The 20,733-nt window shown below is 42.3% G+C and overlaps 3 protein-coding genes across 8 annotated transcripts in view; 1 reads left to right on the forward strand and 2 right to left on the reverse strand.

Annotated features, from left to right (window-relative positions):
* LOC115014406 (signal recognition particle subunit SRP72-like) overlaps positions 1–10,924 on the reverse strand; it is a 74,078-nt gene extending 63,154 nt beyond the window's left edge. Inside the window, exons 1-20 of one of the 5 annotated variants that reach the window (XR_003832899.1) lie at positions 10,770–10,924; positions 9,789–9,909; positions 9,136–9,256; positions 8,465–8,608; positions 8,212–8,323; positions 8,095–8,126; positions 7,697–7,821; positions 7,527–7,584; positions 7,194–7,325; positions 6,950–7,078; positions 6,558–6,630; positions 6,225–6,289; positions 6,005–6,100; positions 5,770–5,873; positions 5,389–5,466; positions 4,954–5,091; positions 4,823–4,860; positions 4,548–4,707; positions 3,960–4,146; positions 3,795–3,851 (exon numbers count right to left, since the gene is read on the reverse strand). Coding sequence is in view for 4 of the 5 variants with exons in the window: in XM_029441226.1 (XP_029297086.1) it covers positions 3,966–4,146; positions 4,548–4,707; positions 4,823–4,860; positions 4,954–5,091; positions 5,389–5,466; positions 5,770–5,873; positions 6,005–6,100; positions 6,225–6,289; positions 6,558–6,630; positions 6,950–7,078; positions 7,194–7,325; positions 7,527–7,584; positions 7,697–7,821; positions 8,095–8,126; positions 8,212–8,323; positions 8,465–8,608; positions 9,136–9,256; positions 9,789–9,909; positions 10,770–10,869 (2,007 nt within the window). In the remaining variant the exon portion in view is untranslated. Of the gene's footprint in view, positions 1–2,940; positions 3,880–3,943; positions 4,147–4,547; positions 4,708–4,822; positions 4,861–4,953; positions 5,092–5,388; positions 5,467–5,769; positions 5,874–6,004; positions 6,101–6,224; positions 6,290–6,557; positions 6,631–6,949; positions 7,079–7,193; positions 7,326–7,526; positions 7,585–7,696; positions 7,822–8,094; positions 8,127–8,211; positions 8,324–8,464; positions 8,609–9,135; positions 9,257–9,788; positions 9,910–10,769 lie in introns of those variants that run through there. The other 4 variants (XM_029441226.1, XM_029441225.1, XM_029441224.1 and 1 more) reach the window with 4 other exon arrangements.
* Positions 915–2,251, reverse strand: LOC115014407 (snRNA-activating protein complex subunit 1-like). The gene has a single exon (XM_029441228.1). The coding sequence runs from the start codon at positions 2,171–2,173 to the stop codon at positions 1,028–1,030; it is 1,146 nt and encodes a 381-aa protein (XP_029297088.1). The 5' UTR covers positions 2,174–2,251; the 3' UTR covers positions 915–1,027.
* Positions 10,794–16,864, forward strand: LOC115014410 (leptin receptor overlapping transcript-like 1). Of its 2 annotated transcripts, none has more exons than XM_029441233.1 (5): positions 10,794–10,909; positions 11,524–11,655; positions 12,319–12,394; positions 13,274–13,460; positions 14,834–16,864. In XM_029441233.1, exons 1-5 carry the CDS (start codon positions 10,879–10,881, stop codon positions 14,948–14,950), a joined length of 543 nt encoding a protein of 180 aa, XP_029297093.1. In that variant the 5' UTR covers positions 10,794–10,878; the 3' UTR covers positions 14,951–16,864. The 2 variants fall into 2 exon arrangements, with proteins under 2 accessions (XP_029297093.1, XP_029297092.1); XM_029441232.1 differs by having other exon boundaries at positions 10,864–10,936.
* The last annotated feature ends 3,869 nt before the right edge of the window (positions 16,865–20,733 follow it).

A 20,733-nucleotide genomic window follows, 5' to 3' on the forward strand; every position in this document is an offset into this window, starting at 1 on the left:
AATATCATCATATTAACATAAATCCTGTCTTCTTTTTATTTTAAACAAATATGGATATAACTGGTGGTAGAAAGTAAGTTTACTAAAATATTTTAGTACACTATTGAGGTACTAAGAGTAATAGGAGCATGGCAACTGTAAAATACCACTTTGTAAATCTAACAGTAAAAGTACAATATACACATGTAGAAGTATAACGTTGCATAATATGGAAATACTCAAGTAAAGTACAAGTACCTGCATTTAGTTGCATTTTACCACTATCTGGAACACATCACCAACAAGTCAAATTAATTCCAGATATAAAATATTCTACAACAAAGGTGTGTTGTATGTATTTGTATTGTTTTTCCATATTTTGTTTATTTATGCTGCGAGTTTCATGCTCTGTATTGGAACTGTTAAATCACATCGTTCCTATCAACAAAAATACATTAAATTCACTTGTACTTCTACTACTTGATAATTCTACTTGACACCTGAAGTTAGTTTTTATTTTATTCTATAAAATATGAATTTTTTTTGGACAAAAAAGGTGAGAATTAAATATATTTATTAACAAACTAAAAGGATTCCAGTTAAACAACAGATACATCATGGGTGAAATTCCAAATATTTGTGCCCAAAGACTATATTTAGTATAATAAAAGAAAAATGCCACAAATCTTGAAAGATTGGTGCGGACGTACTTTGGGCAAATATCTAAAAGTAGAACTTCGACATTTTGAAATCACTCCAAAAATGACAGTTTCATTAATAGCCAGGATTTTATCTTACTTTGTGTCTATTAAATGTATTCCATATTATATATTTTTACACTGCATATGTATAAATATCTTGATTTTGCTCCTTGTAGTTTCTCATCATACTACATTTCGCCCTCGGGGACATGAGAATGTATAGAAAACAAACCCAGATTAATATAGTAGGATAAGAAAACTCTGCAGCCGAACATTTTGACTGATTTTGAGAATGTAACCTAAAGTTGCGGGCAGAACAAAAGGTAATTTTCCAAATGAAGTGAACTTTATTTAACCTGGAAGAACAAAACCAAAGGACAGAACTTCTGTGTGCAGCTGAAAGTCCTCCTGCCTCCCATCATGGCCTTGAACGGTGGCGTCTGGTTGGTTCTCCTCACCGCCACCCTCTGCTGCTCGGGAGCACTCAGCAGCCAGGACTGGTGCCTGCACTCCTCCCGTGTCACCCCGAGACTCTTCCAGGTCCGAGCTCGCAGTGATGGAGGCCTCCTCCGCTGCAGAGTCTCCTGGACCTGCTCTGCCCCGGAGCTGGACTCCTCCACAGTCTCTTGCTGTCTGTGCCTCCTGGCCTTGGACACCTCCTGGAAGTTGCTGTAGCTCTTCTGCTTGATAGAGGAGAGGAGTCTAGCCCTGCTGCTGCTGGCCTCAGCTGACTTCTCCTCCTCTTCCTCGTCCTCATCATCACCAGATTCTTTATTATGCTGCGAGAAAGTCTTCTGCTGCCAAGTGAGGAACTCTGACATGCAGTCTTTCAGGCGGGCGGTGAAGTCTCGTTGGGTCATGGAGGCCTTGCTGCCGACCTCCTCCGTGGCCTCCTTCAGCGTTTCATACTGGCTCTGGATGTTGCTCCCCTCCTCCAGGATGTCTGCAGAGTAGAGCTCCTGCACGGCCACGGTCCTCCCAATAAACCCTTCACACACAGCTTCCTTCTTTCGTTTCCTCTGCTTTAGGAAGGTTAGCAAATGTGGCATGGCGGTGTAGTGAATGGCTTTGGATGCAACAAGCTTTTGATAAATGTAAACAACATCCTGATGCCCAGAATCCACAGAGTCCTTGACAAACTTCTGCACTTGGGCCCAGTCCCTCAGAGCGAGTCTAATCTGCACAGGCGGGACAGCAAGTTGTGTGTTGTACAAACCAAACATCAGATACAAGCCTCCCACTCGGATCTGGTAGCTGTAAGGAGGCAGGAAGTACTTGACGGCTGTGGCCAGCGCTACTCTGCAGAATCTCTTGAGTTCACTTCTACTGGTGGTGCCTATAAAAACATCTGAGAAGCCCATCTCCCTCCAAATGGCGGAGAACTCCTCGTACCTGACGGAGTCCGTCTGCTGGAAATGAGCAAGTAGTTCCTCCACATCTTGTGTCAGAGGATCGTAGAAGACATCACTGTAAATAACGCGCTGGCGAGGCATCCTGTCCACAAAGCAACAACCTCAGAAACTCAATCAGCTCGTCAGAAGGAGCTCTGGACAGGTGAGGCTCGTCATTAGCAAATTACCTGAGAACTACGCCCACAAGTGGGAGGAGTCCACTATGATGATGAGAAGCAGGTGTGGTTGATGGTAGTTCCAGCTCCTTCAGTGACTCAGATCGTTGGCCCCGCTCAGCAATAAGAGCCGGATCTCAAACGGCTCTTCGTTTAGTAGCTTTGCACTTCTGGCTTTTAATAATTCAGCGACGTTTTGACCTTCGATTGGTCGACTATCAGTTCACGTATATCACTTATTTAATGTACGTATACTAAACCTTACAATTTCCAAACATGATTGTATGAAAACTTTAGAAGATATAAAAACGTTAAACACTACACGCGACTTCCTCGTCATTACCGTAGTAACTGCATGTTGCAACTTTGCAATATTCTTCATCTGCAATAAATTAAAATATGGTTATAAATATATAATATATATAAAAAGTCATATTGATGGTTAAAATATGTCAATAAATATCTTAGTATCAACCTATCAAGGTGCAGGTTGAATACATTAAGATCAATTAATTTAAAATTATTCTGTCGTATGTTCTTTAACTTGTGATTTGAAAAGTTTTATTTTAACTTCTGTGGAAACCATGTGCATATATTTATATCAATCTGCTTTGTGAACGCCAGGGGGCTCCACCTGCTTTTAACTATATAAATATAAACTAAAGAAGTTATAGGAATCACAAGGGTCATGTGTCATAGTTCAGGGTTTTATTAAGACTTAACAAAGTGTCGCCCGTTTGATCTGAAAACATGCATCGGACATATTAAAATTCAAGAATTTCAATCATTTTTGCTTGAATTTAGACGAATTCAGGGATTAAAAATAAGTATTCTTTAATGCTGCGTCTTTGCAGCCGATGGAAAGTAGAGGGAGGATTTAAGAAACATGAAGGATTTCTTAATACTCAGAGCCAAGAAATATAAAAAGGACAATTCTCCTCAAATTGAACTCCATAAACGAAACCACTGATGTTTACGAGTTATTAATATTAAGAAGGAAAGGAACACGTCGTGAGGTCAGTTGGGACAGGCTTTTAATGATTTGAATAGAGGTTCGCTGGATCAACCAAACAATCCATTATCACATTTTTAAAAAGACATTTACAGACGTTGAACGCAGCGTCTGTGAAAACTTGACACTTCAAAGGGGACGAATTTAAGAAACTGATTTAGAAAAAAGAAAAAGAAAAAGAAAAAAGCACCAGTAACAAAGAAAACGCTGTTTTTAAATTCTTCTGACCTTTAATGAAAAAAGAATAAGCCGTATTATCTTTAGTTTTTAAATTCATTTTACTGTGACCTCAGAAGGTCGGGAGTAAAAACAAAGACAGAAACACTTTGAGAACACAAAGTTAATTTCAGTAGAAGCGTCCTTTAAATCCTCCTCCGTACGTCAACGCCACAGATTAATGACAAAGAGCAGCAGAGGGACATTTTGGTTTCACATGTTTAAATGAATGGCCAGAACAAAAACACAATTCAATTTGAAACATAAAAAAGAGAAAAGCTCATGATTTCTTGGCGAGACGTCTCGTGGCCCCCTCCGCCTCGTGTGGCCCCCTCCGCCTCGTGTGTCGCTTCCCTCCGCCTCGTGTGTCGCTTCCCTCCGCCTCGTGTGTCGCTTCCCTCCGCCTCGTGTGTCGCTTAACTCCGCCTCGTGTGTCGCTTCCCTCCGCCTCGTGTCGGCCCCCTCCGCCTCGTGTGTCGCTTCCCTCCGACTACCAGCCTCCTTTGCCTCCCTTCTTCTTCTTCTGTGGTACCTTCTTGCGCGTCGCCCCCGAGGCTGCGGGTTTCTGCTGTCGTGGAGGGACCACGTTGCTGGCGGGGGCTGTAGAGGAGCCGGTTGCAGACCCTGGTCTGGGGGAGGTAGGGGGGCTGCTGGCTGTCTTACTGGCATCCCTGCGGCCGATGGAAGAGAGAACATTGTGTCAGTTCGCAAGGAAACACGCGGTCATCCTGAGGGAGGGGACAAACATTGTGCCATGCGCCTCTCTGTGCACGGCAAGTACATTCAAGGAAAAGTTCTACATTTTGCGAAACACGCGTCAAGAGTTGGATGAGAAGATCGATAACCTTCATGCTGTACAGGACCTGCGGGTACATTTAGTTTTGCATTCTGGAAAAAGTCAAGTTAGCGGTTAACCCCTTCTGCAGAGCAGCTGGACCTCTCCACTGACGACTCGTTGGCAGGGAAACTAAAGGACAATCCTCGGGTGCTTTTCCTCTACAAGTGCAGTCGATTCCTCCGCTCGCAGGTCATGTGCATGTGCATGTGCATGTGCATGAGATTCTATACTCACAGATCGGCCGAGGCGCCTGCTGTCGCTCCCTGTGTGCCTTTTCCTATTTGCTCCTTCTTCTTTCCCTTCTTCTTGCCTCTGTAGTAGGAACGCTCCCTCATGGGCAGCCACCTCTCCAGGTCAGGGGTCGCTTTGGGGTCGTAGTTCTTGGGTAGTTTTCCTAAAAAAAGACAAATCTGTGGTCAATAACCTTCAGCTTAATGTATCGTTTCAAGGCTTCGTACATCTCAAGCATTTTTAAGATTATTATTATTATTATCTGAATAATAGCAAACCTCTCTTCTTCTTCTTCTTCTTTTTGATCTCGCCTTGGCTGTAAAGACAACGCAGACGTGTTAGCGTAAAGGAGGCGACGGTGCTTTGCATGTGTTAATGTTGTGAACATCGTGGAGTGAAGAGGGTTTACATTTGTTCTTTGGGGGGGTTTTCTCCGGTGACCTTCGCAGCTTTTTTCCTGACGTAGTTGGCTCCGTGGGAGTTCTCCAGCTCGTCCACGTCCACATTTAAGGCCATCGTGTCAGCGGAGGGAAGGTGCTTGCTGAGGCTGGAGAGGAACGCTAAAGAAATAACTTCACATTTTAAATGCAAAACCTCAATTTGCACCATCGTTAAAGAACTCGCCTCGGGGGGGGGCGGAGAGTTATTATTACGAATGCATGAAATAATATTAAAATATCATCACACGAGTCTATAACAGGCTACTTTAAGTCAGAGAATGGAACAGGTGAACATTTGTTAAACAATTATTTCATTTGTGAATTGTTTTAAAATTCAACTTATTTATCATTTAAGACAAAAGACATTTTCAGTTTCACTTCAAGAAAAATGGGTCAAAGGATACGATTTGGCTTTATCTGTGTCCACCAGAGAATACGCCGAGATGAGTTGTGCCAGTGTGTGGATGTCGTTGGTGTTCTGCCTGTTTCAAGAAGAAACTAAAATCAAGCTTCATTTCTTCAAATGACCGACACACAAATGGAAAAGAAAACTAAAAGTAGTTCATAAACTCACAGCTGTGCTGCATCAATATGTGAATGAAGAAATACTTTGCCTTCATCATTAGAATGTTTTTCTGCTCTATAAGCATCTCGCAATGATGTTTATCAAGTCGAGAGCTGCTCGACATCATGCCGGTAAGATTGATCAAACAGAATCAACAGCTGGGAGATCATCTCCCCCCCCCAAATACTCCACACGAGTGTTTTGCAGGGCTGTGACTCACTTCCACAGCTGCTCCAGATCACTAATTGCTTCTTTTTTCCGTCCGTACTTCAGTTTGTAATTGGCAGCTTCTCGTACAAGTGCCAAGTGTGCAGCAGATCCGGGCTGTGGAGGAGGAGGAGCAGATTACACGGCTTGCCAGATGAACGCGTCACCCACAGCCTCGACTGTAGGTGGCGATTGGCAACATTTATCTTTGTATCGTTTCTGCACAAATGAAAACACGGCACACGAACCTGTTCAGACTGGTAATGCTCAATGGCTTGTTTGAAAATCTCAATAGCGCTGTCGATGTCTTCTTCGTGGGAATACATCGTTACCAGAGCTGAAATCTGAGGCGTGAAGACGAGATGAGGAGAAGTTAAAGCAATAGGACAAAGTTACCAGAGTACAGCCACAGATTATTGAAAGGAGACATTGTGATACACAAGAGGTCACAAGTCCGAGCAGCCGTACCATCCCCGATTTGTGCTTGAACTCTTCAATGGACCGTAGAACATCACAAGCTTTTGTCACGTGACCTGAGGACCAAACACAAACGCTCATAATGTAACATTAAATATTAACATCACTAGAAACTGAAGCCTGTCACAGCTGTACGTTCTTGTTTAGGAATATTGAAGCATTAGATGATTACAAATGGAAATAACTAGTCAAACAAAAAATGAGCTTTCATTTGACAAAGATATAAATGTGTTTATTATAGCAACATATTCCACTGATGTCCTGGGAGAGTAGAAGAGAGGAGGGTCGTAATAAAACACAACACATGTAAGAACATGTCGGTACCTTGTATTAAATAGAGTTGTGCCATCGTCAGCTTGATGCCAGATGCACTCTCTGGATGTTGCTCTGAGAATTGCTGGAAAACAAAAGAATCGTCAGTAAGCATCAAACAGGACATACATTTCTATTTCTGCACACAACATATAGAAATTAAAGCTCTTTCAGTGACCCATGTCTATTTACAAAAACAGGCCTTGATTTTCACCCCTCATTCACAATTTGTCAAGGATTTCAAGGATCTGTGGGAATCCTGATATTCAAAGTCAAGTATTTTCCTAACCTCGAAAACATAACGTTTAAAAATTAAGCATTTTCAAAACTTTGAATAATTCCTAATTGGGAATGAAACATCCCCAAAGTCAAGCTGAAGACAGCAGCTGTGTCGTCGCTTCTACCTGCAGCAGCTCGATGGCTCTGCTGTGCTGCTTCTCTCGGCACAGCTGAGCCACCTGGATGAGGACCGGCCGCGGGTGACCCGGGTTTTGAGACTGAAGACTGGACGACAGTTTCCTGCACTGGTCAGCCTGTTGACGGCAGACAGCGGCACACCAACAAATCCTGATCAGTAAAATCTAAAATTCTGGGAAGTCAGACATTTCTGTTGTCCTCTTCGTGGAATGATACCGGCTTCTCAGCTACCTGGTTAGTGTACATGGCCAGGAGGGATTTGTTGAAGTCGATGGCCTGCAGCTGCTTCTTCGCCAGCTTGTATTCAACACCTTCAGCGTTCGTCAGTTTCACCTTCTTCTTTGAGTCGAACACGTTTTGGTCCTACGGAGACAGAAGACACATTTCATCCAGCTGAATGTGGAGAAGGAGGTTGAAGGAAGGAGACGGGGGGGGGGGGGGGGGGGGGGGGCTGCGCTCCCACTGAACATTAGTGGAACATTCATTATCCACGTGAACAGCTTAGTCGGAATAAATAGGAATATTTTGTGCAGGTAAACGTGACTCAGGTCAATAAACACCCACCTTGTTTATTGTGATGATATTGTTCGCAGTCACAGCAAGCAGCCCCACATCTGACGGCCTGCAGACCAAGAGCATATTATGGAATATGTATCAACATTGAGACATACTACTAGAACAAAGTAAGGACGTATGTTAAACTGTTTCTCTCTCATTCATTGTGATGCACTCACTTGAGCTTGATGACCTGGTTGTAGAGCTGCAGCGCCTCGTCCGTCCGACCCTGTAGTTGCATCACGTACGCCATCTGAGAATGGATGACGGCCAGCTCTGACTCGATGTCCTCCTCAGTCACATCCTGAACCAACAATGACAGTGAGGGGGGGGCATCGCTGTACATTTATTACACTTAATTCCTATTTGGTCCATTTGTAGTTTCTTGTAATGTCAATATCTGTTGTCTATCTTGGAAACAACATGTTTTATTATTGACACCCAGATTCATGCCTAAAGACGTATAAAGTCCTCAATTCTATGAGACTTCATATTCTGAAAGTCTGAAAATGATTGTACTAATAGGCTTGATGACGAACATGTTTTAGGAGAAGAAACAAAAAGAGGCAACACTCACAGAATCATCCGTCAGAGAGACTCTGCAAAGCTCTGGAGAAGAAAAACAGTTAACGTCGAATCAAAGAACGGGAAAAACAACAAGCTGACAAAGAAGGCAGAAGAGAGCGGGACTGACCCTCTGCTTCTCGTAGCTTATTGAGCGCCTCTGTGAGCTGTCCTTGGCCAATCAGAGCGCAGGCAGCATTGTAGCACAGCTCATACGTAGACTCGGGAAGACCAAGATCTTCCTGTAGAAGAAAACACATCATCTTAATAACCAAATAATACATTCATGTTAATAAACCTTCAGCTGAGCTTAAAACACAGTCCCGTTCAAACAACACAAGACGCATATAAACAAACTACGTTAGCCACAGAGAAGCGCTTACCAACGGCGCCTCCTCCCACTGACTCATAGACGCCACCACAGCAGAGAGGTTGGTCTTCCTCTCCTCCTCGTACTCGTCCTGGGAGTTCCTGATCAGATCTGTGTAGACGGACTTGCAGTCATCGTAGCGCTCCATTCTGTACAACTGAAAGAAGAAAGACACCAGTAATGAACCGGAGGTCTAACGAGACGCCGCTGAACTGTGCAGTGTTTAATCATCACTGAGGTTGTAAATGAGTGCATTCATTTAACAGGTGTCTTTATGCTGCTGTCACTGTTTTTATTACAGCTTTCATTCATTTGTTTTTATTTAACTACACCCAGAGAAACGTTTAATGACACTAAAGATAATTGTGGTATGTTGGGTTTTAAAGGAGTTTTAGAGTCCCGTCATTGTCCAAATGTTGTTCTAAAGGTTCTTGTATTTTATAGAAGCTTTGTAACATACTGCATGTTAGATTCTAAGATATTTCATATCAATATTCAACGACTTTGAGACAGAAATAGACCGATATGAGTTTAAGAGTCATATCCCAGATCGTATGGACACACCATTTATCCATACGACCCGGGGTATGACCCAGGAACACGTCTTCTTTCCCCATAAAAGGCTAAAAATCAAAGTCTAGAAATCAAAAGCAGGAACAACAACACGACGTGCTTCAGCCTCACCACTTGACCGTAGAGCTCCTTCAGCTTGTCCGTTTGTTCAGGAGCAGCCTCGATGGTCTTCAGGGCACTTTCCACTCTGTTGAGCCGGTACTCGCAGTACGCCTTCTCAAACACAACGTCACTGAGAGAAGAGAAACGAAAATGATTCAAATGTGGGACCATTACTTATTATATGTTTAAAGCATGAAAGAAGCAAATGACATGGTTTTATATTAAATATTTATATTAAATAGGGCAGCAACTTCTGATTATCACTACCACCAACAATGTCAATCATTTATTTGATTTAAATCCCAACAGACTTTCTGCTGATTTGAGGTTTGCAAATACACTTTGTTGTTTTCAGAGTAAACTTTAAGCCATTTCTGTTTAGTTTGCTGTTGAATGTGTGTGTGTGTGTGTGTGTGTGTGTGTGTGTGTGTGTGTGTGTGTCATCTGCTTGTATCCAAGTTACTACTTATTTTCTATTGTTTTAGCACTGTGTATAAAGCACTTTTATACAAGACTGTGCAAAGAAACATGAACAATAGATTCAACTTTGAGTGTATAATCTTTCTGTTTGGTTAATCAGAGAATTGTTCCAGTGCTTCTATTTACAACACACGTTTACTAATCAACACGTCATGTAAGAGCTACACACAAGATTTGATTACCTGCTGAGCGCTTTTGAATGAATGTTCATGACATTCAGCGCCTCTTTGAAGCTGCCGTTCTGAACAAGGCAAACTATTTTACAGTGAAGGGCCGTCACATCATCCCTGTTTTCTTGCAGAACTGTGAACGAAGAAAACACAAACACAAAGCAGATTGAAGGGATTTGCATAGCGGAGCATCTTCAAAGAATACAAAGATCTTTCTCTTGTTATATTTGGTCACAAAGACACTGAAGGGAGAATAGGGAATAAGGTTTGTCAGTGTTCTGCAGTATTAACATGCTACCTGTACTGTAAGAGGAAAATACCACACACACACACACACACACACACACACACACACACATGGGACACAATGTTAAGGGCTGATATTGCTTGCATTGCTTGGTTTAGATGTGTGTACTGATTTGAAAGTGGTTTAAAATGACAGGACGAATTTGTGTATATTTAGTTTTTTTCTGTTTGTCTTTTGTAAGTCATTAATTTAAAAAAAAGGGGGAAAAACAAAGCAGATTGAAGAAACAGCTGCGTTCACACTGAGATACTGTTGAGTGAGGATTATTAAAAGAAGAATCAACAGTCCCTGAACGTTTCTAAATGTTTGGTGACAGCTGACTGAAGCTGCCCACCATGATAAGTTAGCTGTAAGGCTAGGGACACGTCACTAGTCAGGAAAGGACGGCGCATTTCTGGAGCGAAATATTATATTAATACTTCACATAAAACCTACATAAACTCACTGGGTGTGTAGCTACAACACTTAAGTATACACGTATTATTAGATGTTTGGTATACAGAGCTAACTCGGTGTTTGAGAGACCTGACAAGTAGATGTCTAACTGCCGTTAGCCTCGGCACATGCTAACAGCTGGTCATGCAGCTGGCCCTAGCTTAGCCAGTGAAAAAAGGGATCGTTTGTGTCCTGTCCGACCGCAGTTCCGGTTCCGTTAGAGAGCAATGATGACCGACGCGAATACCTACTTTTAGTCAGAGCTTTCAGGGCTCTTGTAAAGTCTCCATTCTGCCCGCAACGGTTAACTTCGGTCCACAACGAAGCCACCGAGACCCCACCGCTCGCCATCTTCGCTGAATGGTGCTCACAGAGTCGGCGGAAGAAGAAGGTGTACACATCCGGGTTAACAGAAATTGTATTTATTTATCTTTTAAATATAATAAATACAAAACCTAAACGAAGATTAGTAAATGCGGCATTGTTTTACTGTTACTTAAACGTTTATATTTTGGAAATATACGCCAGGTGTGTGGTTCCTCATTTAGCAGTGACACGTGACGCGGGCAAATGATGCCTTCATAGCGGACCTATAAAAATGGGCTTCCGCACACCTGCCATAGTAGGCAGTGGGTAGGAACATATACATATTAATTACAATATATAATTATTATTATATTTGTGATTGATTGTATACTGATTGTACACGAAAGTAACACTTCATGGTGTAACAATACATTTCTGATGTAATATTTGGTAAATACATTACAGTCATTCCCTTTGTGGCGTGATTGTAGAAGACATCACTTCGTTATTTTGTGAATACCAGGCTTTTACAGTTGGAAAGAGTCATAGTCGAATTTAGTCTTCAGCTTTTTCACCACTGAGGATGTTATCAGAAACGTATTTGCATCTTATAGACAATAAATATATTCAAATAGATCACATTTACATTTTTTATTAGGTCGTTTCTGTGCCGACTTATAATTCCGGTTTTTATGATAGCACTGGAAGGCAGCACAACAGGCAGGGTCGAGGAGGTTCGGTCGGACTCGGCAGCCGAAGAGGGGGGCACTGTTGTCATTCGTCAGGGCTGTGTGTCGAGCTTTTGTCCAGGAGAAATGGCTGGGATTAAAGGTAGAACATTTCCACTTTTCATTTCGTTTAGAAAGCCTCTGAAACCCGGCTCAGTTTATATGACTGTGAAAAATGATCCTGAACACAGATGGATGCGTGTGTCCCGTCCAGCTAGCTAACGGTAGTGAAGAAGTAGTTAGCCGCAGGGTCGCAGTACAGTCGTTAGCATTGTAGCTGAATAGCTTTCATTCCTTGAGCTAGAAACAGCCACTACTCAGTCAACACAAATGTACATTAACGTTAGTTGACACACTGCAGCTATGTGACCTTGTATTATAATACCGTATTTAATGTTTTTCCCTTTTTAATAGTATAATACTGTTGTAGTTACCGTTACAATGCTAATGCTAGCTGCACCTTAACTTCAGCCGTTGATTGAGATGCTGTGCTTTTTGTAAGTGAGCTGCCTGGATTAATTGCTGTTAACAAGCACCACACAGACTGTATTGCTTCCAGAGTTTAACACGAGCCCCTAATAACATGGCTTAGATTGCAAATGTAGCAGGTTACACGTGAAATCAGCTGATTCATCACATGATAGCTACAATAGCCAGGGGCCCTGCTGCCAGGCTGTGATGGTTGAGGGATACACACACAGATTCAGAGAGAGCAGCTATAATGTGACACTGTCCATGCTGATATCCTCCTCTCTGCCTCTTGTAGCTCTCATCAGCCTGTCCTTTGGAGGGGCCATTGGCCTCATGTTCCTCATGCTAGGATGTGCCCTCCCTGTGTACGAGTAAGTACCACCATCACACACCGTGTGTGTGTGTGTGTGTGTGTGTCTGTGTGTCACTCTTCACACTCAGATGTACCTTGGGTGATCCCATCATAGGTTTACAGCTTTAGATACAGGTGTGGATGCAGGGCAGGATTAACCTGATCGGGGGTTCCCTAATACTAACCATGACACAAATAACCAATAAACTAACCTAACTGTTCTGACACTTATTTCTTCCCTGGTTTTCCATTTTCCTAGATGATTAAAAAATAATATAGTTATTTGAGGGTTTTTATTGCTGTAAGTCAACGTACAACAGCCTGTAAAGCAGTACACCCCCACATGTCATTATTTGTTTCTGTTATTCATGGATGGCTTTGTAGGAAGCTAAGTAAGAAGAACGTTTCCCAATTCTTGTGTGAATGTACAAAACACATCAACGATGCACCAGCTTTCAGTTCAGAGGTGGAATTCAAACGTGTGAAAAGAGATCCGTGTGGACTTTGCCGTGTATGTGTAGCTCACCACAGCTCTCCAGTGTGGTCGGACACAGTTGATGTGTCTTTTCAAAAGAACTCTGGTTGTTCAGTCCTCTCCCTACATGAGACTCCTCGAGCTGCAGCCTAAAATCTGGCTTTTGTAATCTAATCTCATTTCCATTCGAGCCATTATCCTTTGACTAAATGACAGCCTCAGTCCTGCATAATGTAGGGGAAGAAGGCTGTTAGAAAATCAATTAGTGATGATTATTAGTAGAGTCTGACTCATATTATCAGTGTCAGTATAATTGTCAAGCAAATTGCAGTTCAGAAATACCTCAGATACATATTAAGACATTCATGTTATTAATACAGGCTGCAGGAAGGTGTTTATCTCTTGTTCTCTCTCTGTCTGCAGCAAATACTGGCCTTTGTTCCTTCTCTTCTTCTACATCCTCTCCCCCATCCCTTACTGCATCTCGCGGAGGGTGGTCGATGACACAGACTCGGCCAGTAACGCTTGCAAAGAGCTGGCCATCTTCCTCACGACGGGCATCGTCATCTCAGCCTTCGGCCTGCCCATCGTCTTCGCAAGAGCTGAAGTAGTAAGTCACAGAAGCCTCTTAGTGCAGTTAACAGGAATACATAAAACTTACAGGTTTGCAGTAAGATTACTCCACCAAAGCAGGACAACGAAAGTAAAAATGACAAATTTAAAAATCTGTTCTACTTACAATAACACGTGCAACATTTAGAAAAAGAAAAAAGCTCCTTTCCAGTCAGTCAAACCTGGAGATTCACGTTTCCTGAAACAAATCAAATCAAATTTATTTGTATAGCCCAATATCACAAATTCTACATTTGTCTCAGTGTTTACAGACTGTAAAACTCTGTTTGTGTCGCTTGTTGGCTCAATTTTAACACCTCGAGAACCTGTGAAGCTCAAAATAAGTGTTTAACTTTCTGTGTTAGTTCTGCTTGAACACACACTTTTCTTTGACTCCCCTCGTGTTCTGTCGTGTTCTGTCTCGTGTTCTGTCGTGTTCTGTCGTGTTCTGTCTCGTGTTCTGTCTCGTGTTCTGTCTCGTGTTCTGTCTCGTGTTCTGTCGTGTTCTGTCGTGTTCTGTCGTGTTCTGTCTCGTGTTCTGTCGTGTTCTGTCTCGTGTTCTGTCTCGTGTTCTGTCGTGTTCTGTCTCGTGTTCTGTCGTGTTCTGTCTCGTGTTCTGTCTCGTGTTCTGTCTCGTGTTCTGTCGTGTTCTGTCGTGTTCTGTCGTGTTCTGTCTCGTGTTCTGTCTCGTGTTCTGTCTCGTGTTCTGTCGTGTTCTGTCTCGTGTTCTGTCTCGTGTTCTGTCTCGAACAAGAGCGTGATTTAATTACAGCACCGAGAAAACATCTGATGCAGTGCAAAGTATTTATTAGAAACTATTAAGTAAATGTAAAGAATAACTCTGGGAACATTCTGTATTTTTGTTAGATACAAATACAGAATTACACACACACACACACACACGCGCACAGGGACACACGCGCACGCGGACACAGTAGTTTATTTGGACTCAATCCGACATAGACCGTCCTGCTGCCCTAAATACTCACTAGAGCACCACATGTGGATTAATCCGCACTATTTCCTCCTGTTTGCTAAATGCTACAGTGACCGACTGTTTTAGTTTTAGTTTAGATAATAATTTTTATGCCACAAAGAAGTCAGAAAGTTTTGGTCTCTTCAGGTTAGCAGGATGTGTGGTTCGTATGCAGCAAGAACATGTTTTAATCTGACAAGCGAGAACATTAATGATCGTTTGCACATCAGTTACTCCTCGTTACCTTGCATTTATGAAGAAAGCAGCGTGTGGAAGGGATTCTGTAAACTCTTGCGGTTGACACTCACTAGACTTCGGCCTAAATATGCGCTGCCAGCCTGGCAGCATATACAGCAGCATTTGTTAAGCTGAATTATTGATGCCTTGGTTTACAGATCGCCTGGGGGGCGTGTGCGCTCGTGCTAACGGGTAACGTAGTGATCTTCGGGACCATCCTGGGCTTTTTCATCGTCTTTGGATCCAACGACGACTTCAGTTGGCAGCAGTGGTAAAACAGCAGAGGGGGGGGACCTTAGTCTGAACTGTTTTTATTAGCGTTATTATTATTATTATGGTATTACTGTTTGGTTCTTGTTGTTATTTATATGATGACCGCTCATCCATAGACTCACACCAAACCAGTGCAATACTTTTTTTTTACCGCCTGCATCATATTGAACTGACACAAGTGGGATGCAAAATGCTGACTTACAGTTGGATTGTTACTTAAACTCTTTTGACTTCTGTGCTTTTGAATTACCTCCATTTGTGTGTCTCATCTTGAGTTGATAAGTTATTGAGCGCTGGTGAACTACTGCTTGTTTTATCTGTGAAAATTTGTTAAAAAGAATCCGATTGAATGTTGAATAAGACTTAATCTGACCAAAAGGACAGGCTCGTACCTTTCTCTATTCAGTGCATTCTCTGGAAGACGCTGTCTCTACACTGAGCACACGCTGCGTTTGCATTTCCACTGCTGCGTTGAGTGTAAAGCAGCAGAACACTGATGGGAAATCTGCAGAACACAAGCTCACATTTCACAACTCATTATGAGGAAAAGCTCCATTTCCATTTGGCTCGAGTCTAATTAGATTGAAACTGTGTCTTTTGTTAGTCACACTAAAAAGGTGGAAATTCAGCTGATGGAATGCAGATTTTTAATTAGCTTTCTGCTGATGTAATGCTCCCGACGCTGAGCTGTGAACGTCTACAAGATCAGTGTGTGTGTTTTGAACAGTGACTGTTACTGCCACCAACCCGTCTCATCTTTACACCCTGTTACATGTGTGCATGTAGATCAGTATGCTCTTTATTTAGTTTGGGACCATGTTGGAAATACCTGTTTTCACTTCTACATGTTTTCCCTTCAATTGTTTTAATGTCCGCAATCCACACGAGTCATAAATTATCATCAGAACAAAGAAATAGACGACGTTCAGGAGCAGCACAGTGTTTGTTTCCTCTGACCTCAGAGAGGATTCCTTCACACAGCCTCACCGCAGAGATCAAATTCAACTGACTTGGTGATTTCCCAGCTGGATGCAGGCTGCTTATTCACCATGTTGTTTTGCATTATGATCTCTGTTACCTCACTGTAGTGTTTGGGCAAGCCTCGCAGTGTCGGGTCAAGAAAGCATGAAAAGCCTTTAGCAGCCGCCAGCTAGCATAGGTAGGATTAGCTCGTTGGAAACTGAGCCAAGCTAAGAACTGGCCGACTTATAAGCGCGGCCCGGTCAGTCACTGACAGCCCTTAAGCTTTTAAATGGCACTCCTTCAAAATAAAAGAATCCAGCGCCCATGTGTTGTATTTCTCTCTAGAAGCACATTAGGTCCATTTGGCGCTCGTGCCGTCACATTTCCTCACAGCAGCATTTTCACGCTTTATGATTTGAAGTGTTTCTCTGTTCTCCGGCCTGTGTGAAGGTAATTTGATAATTTGGGTTGTGTAATCTGTTGGCAGCTTACAGGTGCAGAGCTCCTGTTTGCTGTTTAACTGCATTAGTGGTAGTGCTGAAGCGCTGGTGTGTTCAGTGTCCCAACGTTTCCTTTTTAGATGTTGTTTTTGTTCTGTGGTTCAGTTTGAATATGTGCCCTCTGGAAGATATGTTTTATTTTAACGAGGACTGATGTTGACATATTATTATTATTTGTTTTGTGTCCCATACTTTCAAAACTTAGATTCTCTTTAGTTCTTATGTGTTGTAGGTCCGCTCAGAATGTACTTGTACTGTGGGTTCCCATGCACAACAGATTTCCAAACAGCTGACGAACAGAAACAAATGCTTTCACTATAAACTGTTTGTCAAACCACATAACTTCATTTTTACATCTCTGTTTGTGTACGGAGGAAAGAAACGGCACACGATGTGTTCATCAGTAAAGCTTAGACGTGTTGGGAGTTGGTTTAATAAATAAATTGGAAAGCTTTTTATTGCTCCATCCTGAAGCACAGCCATGCAAATATCTGTCTTCTCATCCGAGTCACATTAACAGCTACACTTTCTAAAGAGCAACACAAAGTCAAACTCTTGACTTAACACAGTATTTATATAGTAAGTTAAAAAGCATTGGATATCTGTAGAGGGAACCTGTGGCTAACGATACTAACTGACACCTGCGCTTCGGCACTACAAATTGGCATTAACCGTTAAAAGCTCAGCTTTAATATATATATATATTTTTACTTTCTTGTCTGTTCCGTGACTCTTCCAGAGATCACGACCTCAGTGAAGGCACTGATTGTATTAAAAGCACCATAACGATGGCAGCTTTTTAGTTCCAGTGAAACATGTATTTAACTAAGTTGCTGAATATTGAAAACTACTGACATGATTTGTGCATATTGTTATGTGACACCACTTTTTGAATCTTATTGAACATGAACATTAGATCGGCCCACTGGTGGTGGTCTGTAGGCCAGTCTGTGGTGGGACGAGCAGGGTAGCTCCTCACGGTGTCCCTGAGGCACCATCGTCTGTACGACACCGTGTGGATTTTAAGCTCAATTTGTCAAATGTTGTCTGACTCTGTTTTGTAGCCTGAAGTTGAAACTCCCCGATGTGACAGAAGTGGTGTGTAGCTGTGCGACGGGTTTCTGTGTTTCTGTGAAGAGAAATGTTACACGTTGGGAGGATATTGTATTTATTTTAACGTCATTTTCTATCGTCAACCTTTGTGTTAAATATGCAGAAGTCAGCATGGTGGTCGTCTTCTTGTTTTTTCTTCTTTCTTTTTTTTTTTTTTTTTTTTTTTTAATAAACGCCATTTTTGAACATCCTCTCCTTTTTGAATGACTACCAACACATTTGCCCACACGCTCATTTTACAAGACTTCACAGGAAATAAGCTTCACTGATATCATCTGCGTGGCCCCGTTAGTGTGTCCTGTTGGTGCCCTCTGGAGAATCTGCACATTACCAGACAGAAGAAGAAGAGTCTCATCATGTCGCGTAGAAGGACGCCATTTAAACGTGAGGATTCGTCTGTCACATTGAAGGGAAGCCAGTGTACTCATAATTAAGCTGCTTGGCAACACTTTCATATTTAGCATGTATAAGCAGTATATAAACATTTATGAAATGGTTTGTAACACTGTGATGTCGCTGTAATCACATATAAGTGCTTATTAATTAATACTATAACTCCTCCTGTAGCTGCCGTATAAACAGGGTAGGAGTATAACGTCCTTATATCTACATTATCATTAAAAACAAATCATTATTAAACACATCGTCTTTGGAAAGCATCAAACACACAAGAAGAACCTATAATGACAAATAAAAGAAACATGATTTTGGAAATGTTTGCACACAATGGAAAACCAAATCTGTCATTTACAAATGTATTTAGATAATGTTCTATTACCTTCTATATAAACGGCTCATAAACAATGCAAATAATTAATGAATTCCTTAAAAATATATGTATTGAAAGTAAATACTTTCCTGACAGGAGACGGAGAGGAGCAGCTTTGTCTCCCTCTGCTGGCGTCACGTGATAGTCAGAGATCAGTCTCTCTGTCGACACCTTGAGAAGAGAAGAAATCACAGAAGTCTCAGCTGGAGACATTCGTGACTATTTGAAGCCACACATTCAAACTTGGAAGTAATGGTGCGTTCAGGTGCTCCTCGCATGGTCCCATTCCCTGAGTCGGGAAACAACATGGACGCTACAAAGAAGTTTTCTAACTAATCTAGGTCACTACGTGGACAGCCATTAGCAGTTACAACCTACCAAATTACATGAGCAGAAGATGCAATACGGGAATTAATAAAGAGTTTCTTACCATCGGGCCGAACATTTACTTTCTGAGTAATATGACGTCAACAAGTCGTGTACTGAAAACCTTTCCCCGTAGAGAACTACATTTTCTGATTATTCCAACACCACATGAATGCAGCCACGACTACTTCTGTCCTCTGTGGCCTCTTCTTCTGCCTTCTTACCATTAAACCCTTCATCTGGTATTTATGATCACTTTACTTTATAGGCTTAATATAACAAGTACAACATATTCTGTCTTCTAACGTGTCTAATAATCGAGCAACACAAGTAGGATTAAAAAGTAATTAAGAAAACTTTATCTAACATCGAAGAAATAAAGCATTTACAAAACGCCGCACCAACAAGGACAACACGCTCAATCGCACAATCATTTGTGACACACAGCGACCACACAGCAGCGACACACACAGCGACACACACAGTGACACCACAGTGACACACAAGTGACACACACAGTGAACACACAGTGACACACACACAGTGACACACAACAGTGACAACACAGTGACACACACACAGTGACACACACAGTGACACACAGTGACACACACAGTGACACACAGGGACACACACACAGCGACACACACAGTGACACACACAGTGACACACACAGCGACACACACAGTGACACACAGCGACACACAAAGTGACACACAGTGACACACACAGCGACACACACAGTGACACACACAGTGACAACGACTCAAAGCTCCCGCTTAAATGTCCCCTTTGGTCTACACACGTGTGTGCACGCATACGCAGAGCACGTACAGACGGTCACAGGAACGCACACATTCTGTTCGATGCGCCCCCGACACCCACTCTCTCTCTTCACACCACACACACACACACACACACACACACACACACACACACACACACACACACACACACACACACACGAGGAGGTGTGGCCCCATGGAGGTGACTTGGTGTAAATTAAGTTATACTAATTAATATGATTAAGAGTTATATTAAATGTTATTATAAATTAAATGAATTCCTTGTGATAGCCATGTTACTTTATCGTAAGTGCCAGTTACTATCAACCCCTTTTTATGATTTGATGAATATTAAAATAAGACTTGCTCAAACCAGAACCCCAACGTAAAGCTGTGAGGCGTAACAATACAATCTGTTATTAAAATGTCAAAGGTATTTTCCTCTATAAAATTCCCCAATCCTATATTCTAAAAGAACTAACCTGAGGCTGTAAAGACGCCCGCCTGCCAGACTCAACACGCCCGCCCTGCTTCAGCTCTCCTGCAGCACTCGCTGCCTTGGGGGGAGACTTTTAAAACCACATTTGCATTTATCGTCGGATCAAGCCTTCAATTTGTGCACAAAACAAGTCGTAGATTTACTTTTTATCCAAGCAGTGAGCCAGATGGCATCAAAACACATCAGGTCTGAACACACACACACACACACACACACACACACACACACACACACACACACACACACACACACACACACACACACACACACACCTCACCTTGTTATGAAAACAGCAGCTTGGTTTAATGCTTAAACTTGCCCTCTGTACATGCGCTCCAGGTACAAGTCTTCTTTGAGACAGGCGTTGTGCACAGAGAGAGTGAAACATTGCAGGAAATGTGCAGCCCGTGTCCTCTCTGACCGTGAAGACACACCCGTCCTGCTCTAAGGATCGTGGGAAGCTGGGAGAAGCTTTAGATTGGGATTGGAGAGAGCAGCTCGAACACAGAGGAGCATGAGGAGGTTTTTTCAAGCACACAGGGACGAAGACTTCAGTCAGATCCAGTATCTGACGGCCAAGTGCAACCGGCTGTCTCACGACAAAGGTAAGTCATTTGACCTTTGAGAATACAGTTACACATTCACGCTACATGCTGAAGATCAACATGTGGATTTCCTCCACATGTTGTCGTAGTAGATAATATAACTTTACTTGCTTCAAAGGTCATGACTTCAAAGTGAAACTGCGCCATTGACTGTAAAAGTGTGTATTTACTACCTCGATATTGTC

The sequence above is a fragment of the Cottoperca gobio genome, chromosome 10 (assembly GCF_900634415.1).
Source record: "Cottoperca gobio chromosome 10, fCotGob3.1, whole genome shotgun sequence".
NCBI classification, from domain to species: Eukaryota; Metazoa; Chordata; class Actinopteri; order Perciformes; family Bovichtidae; genus Cottoperca; species Cottoperca gobio.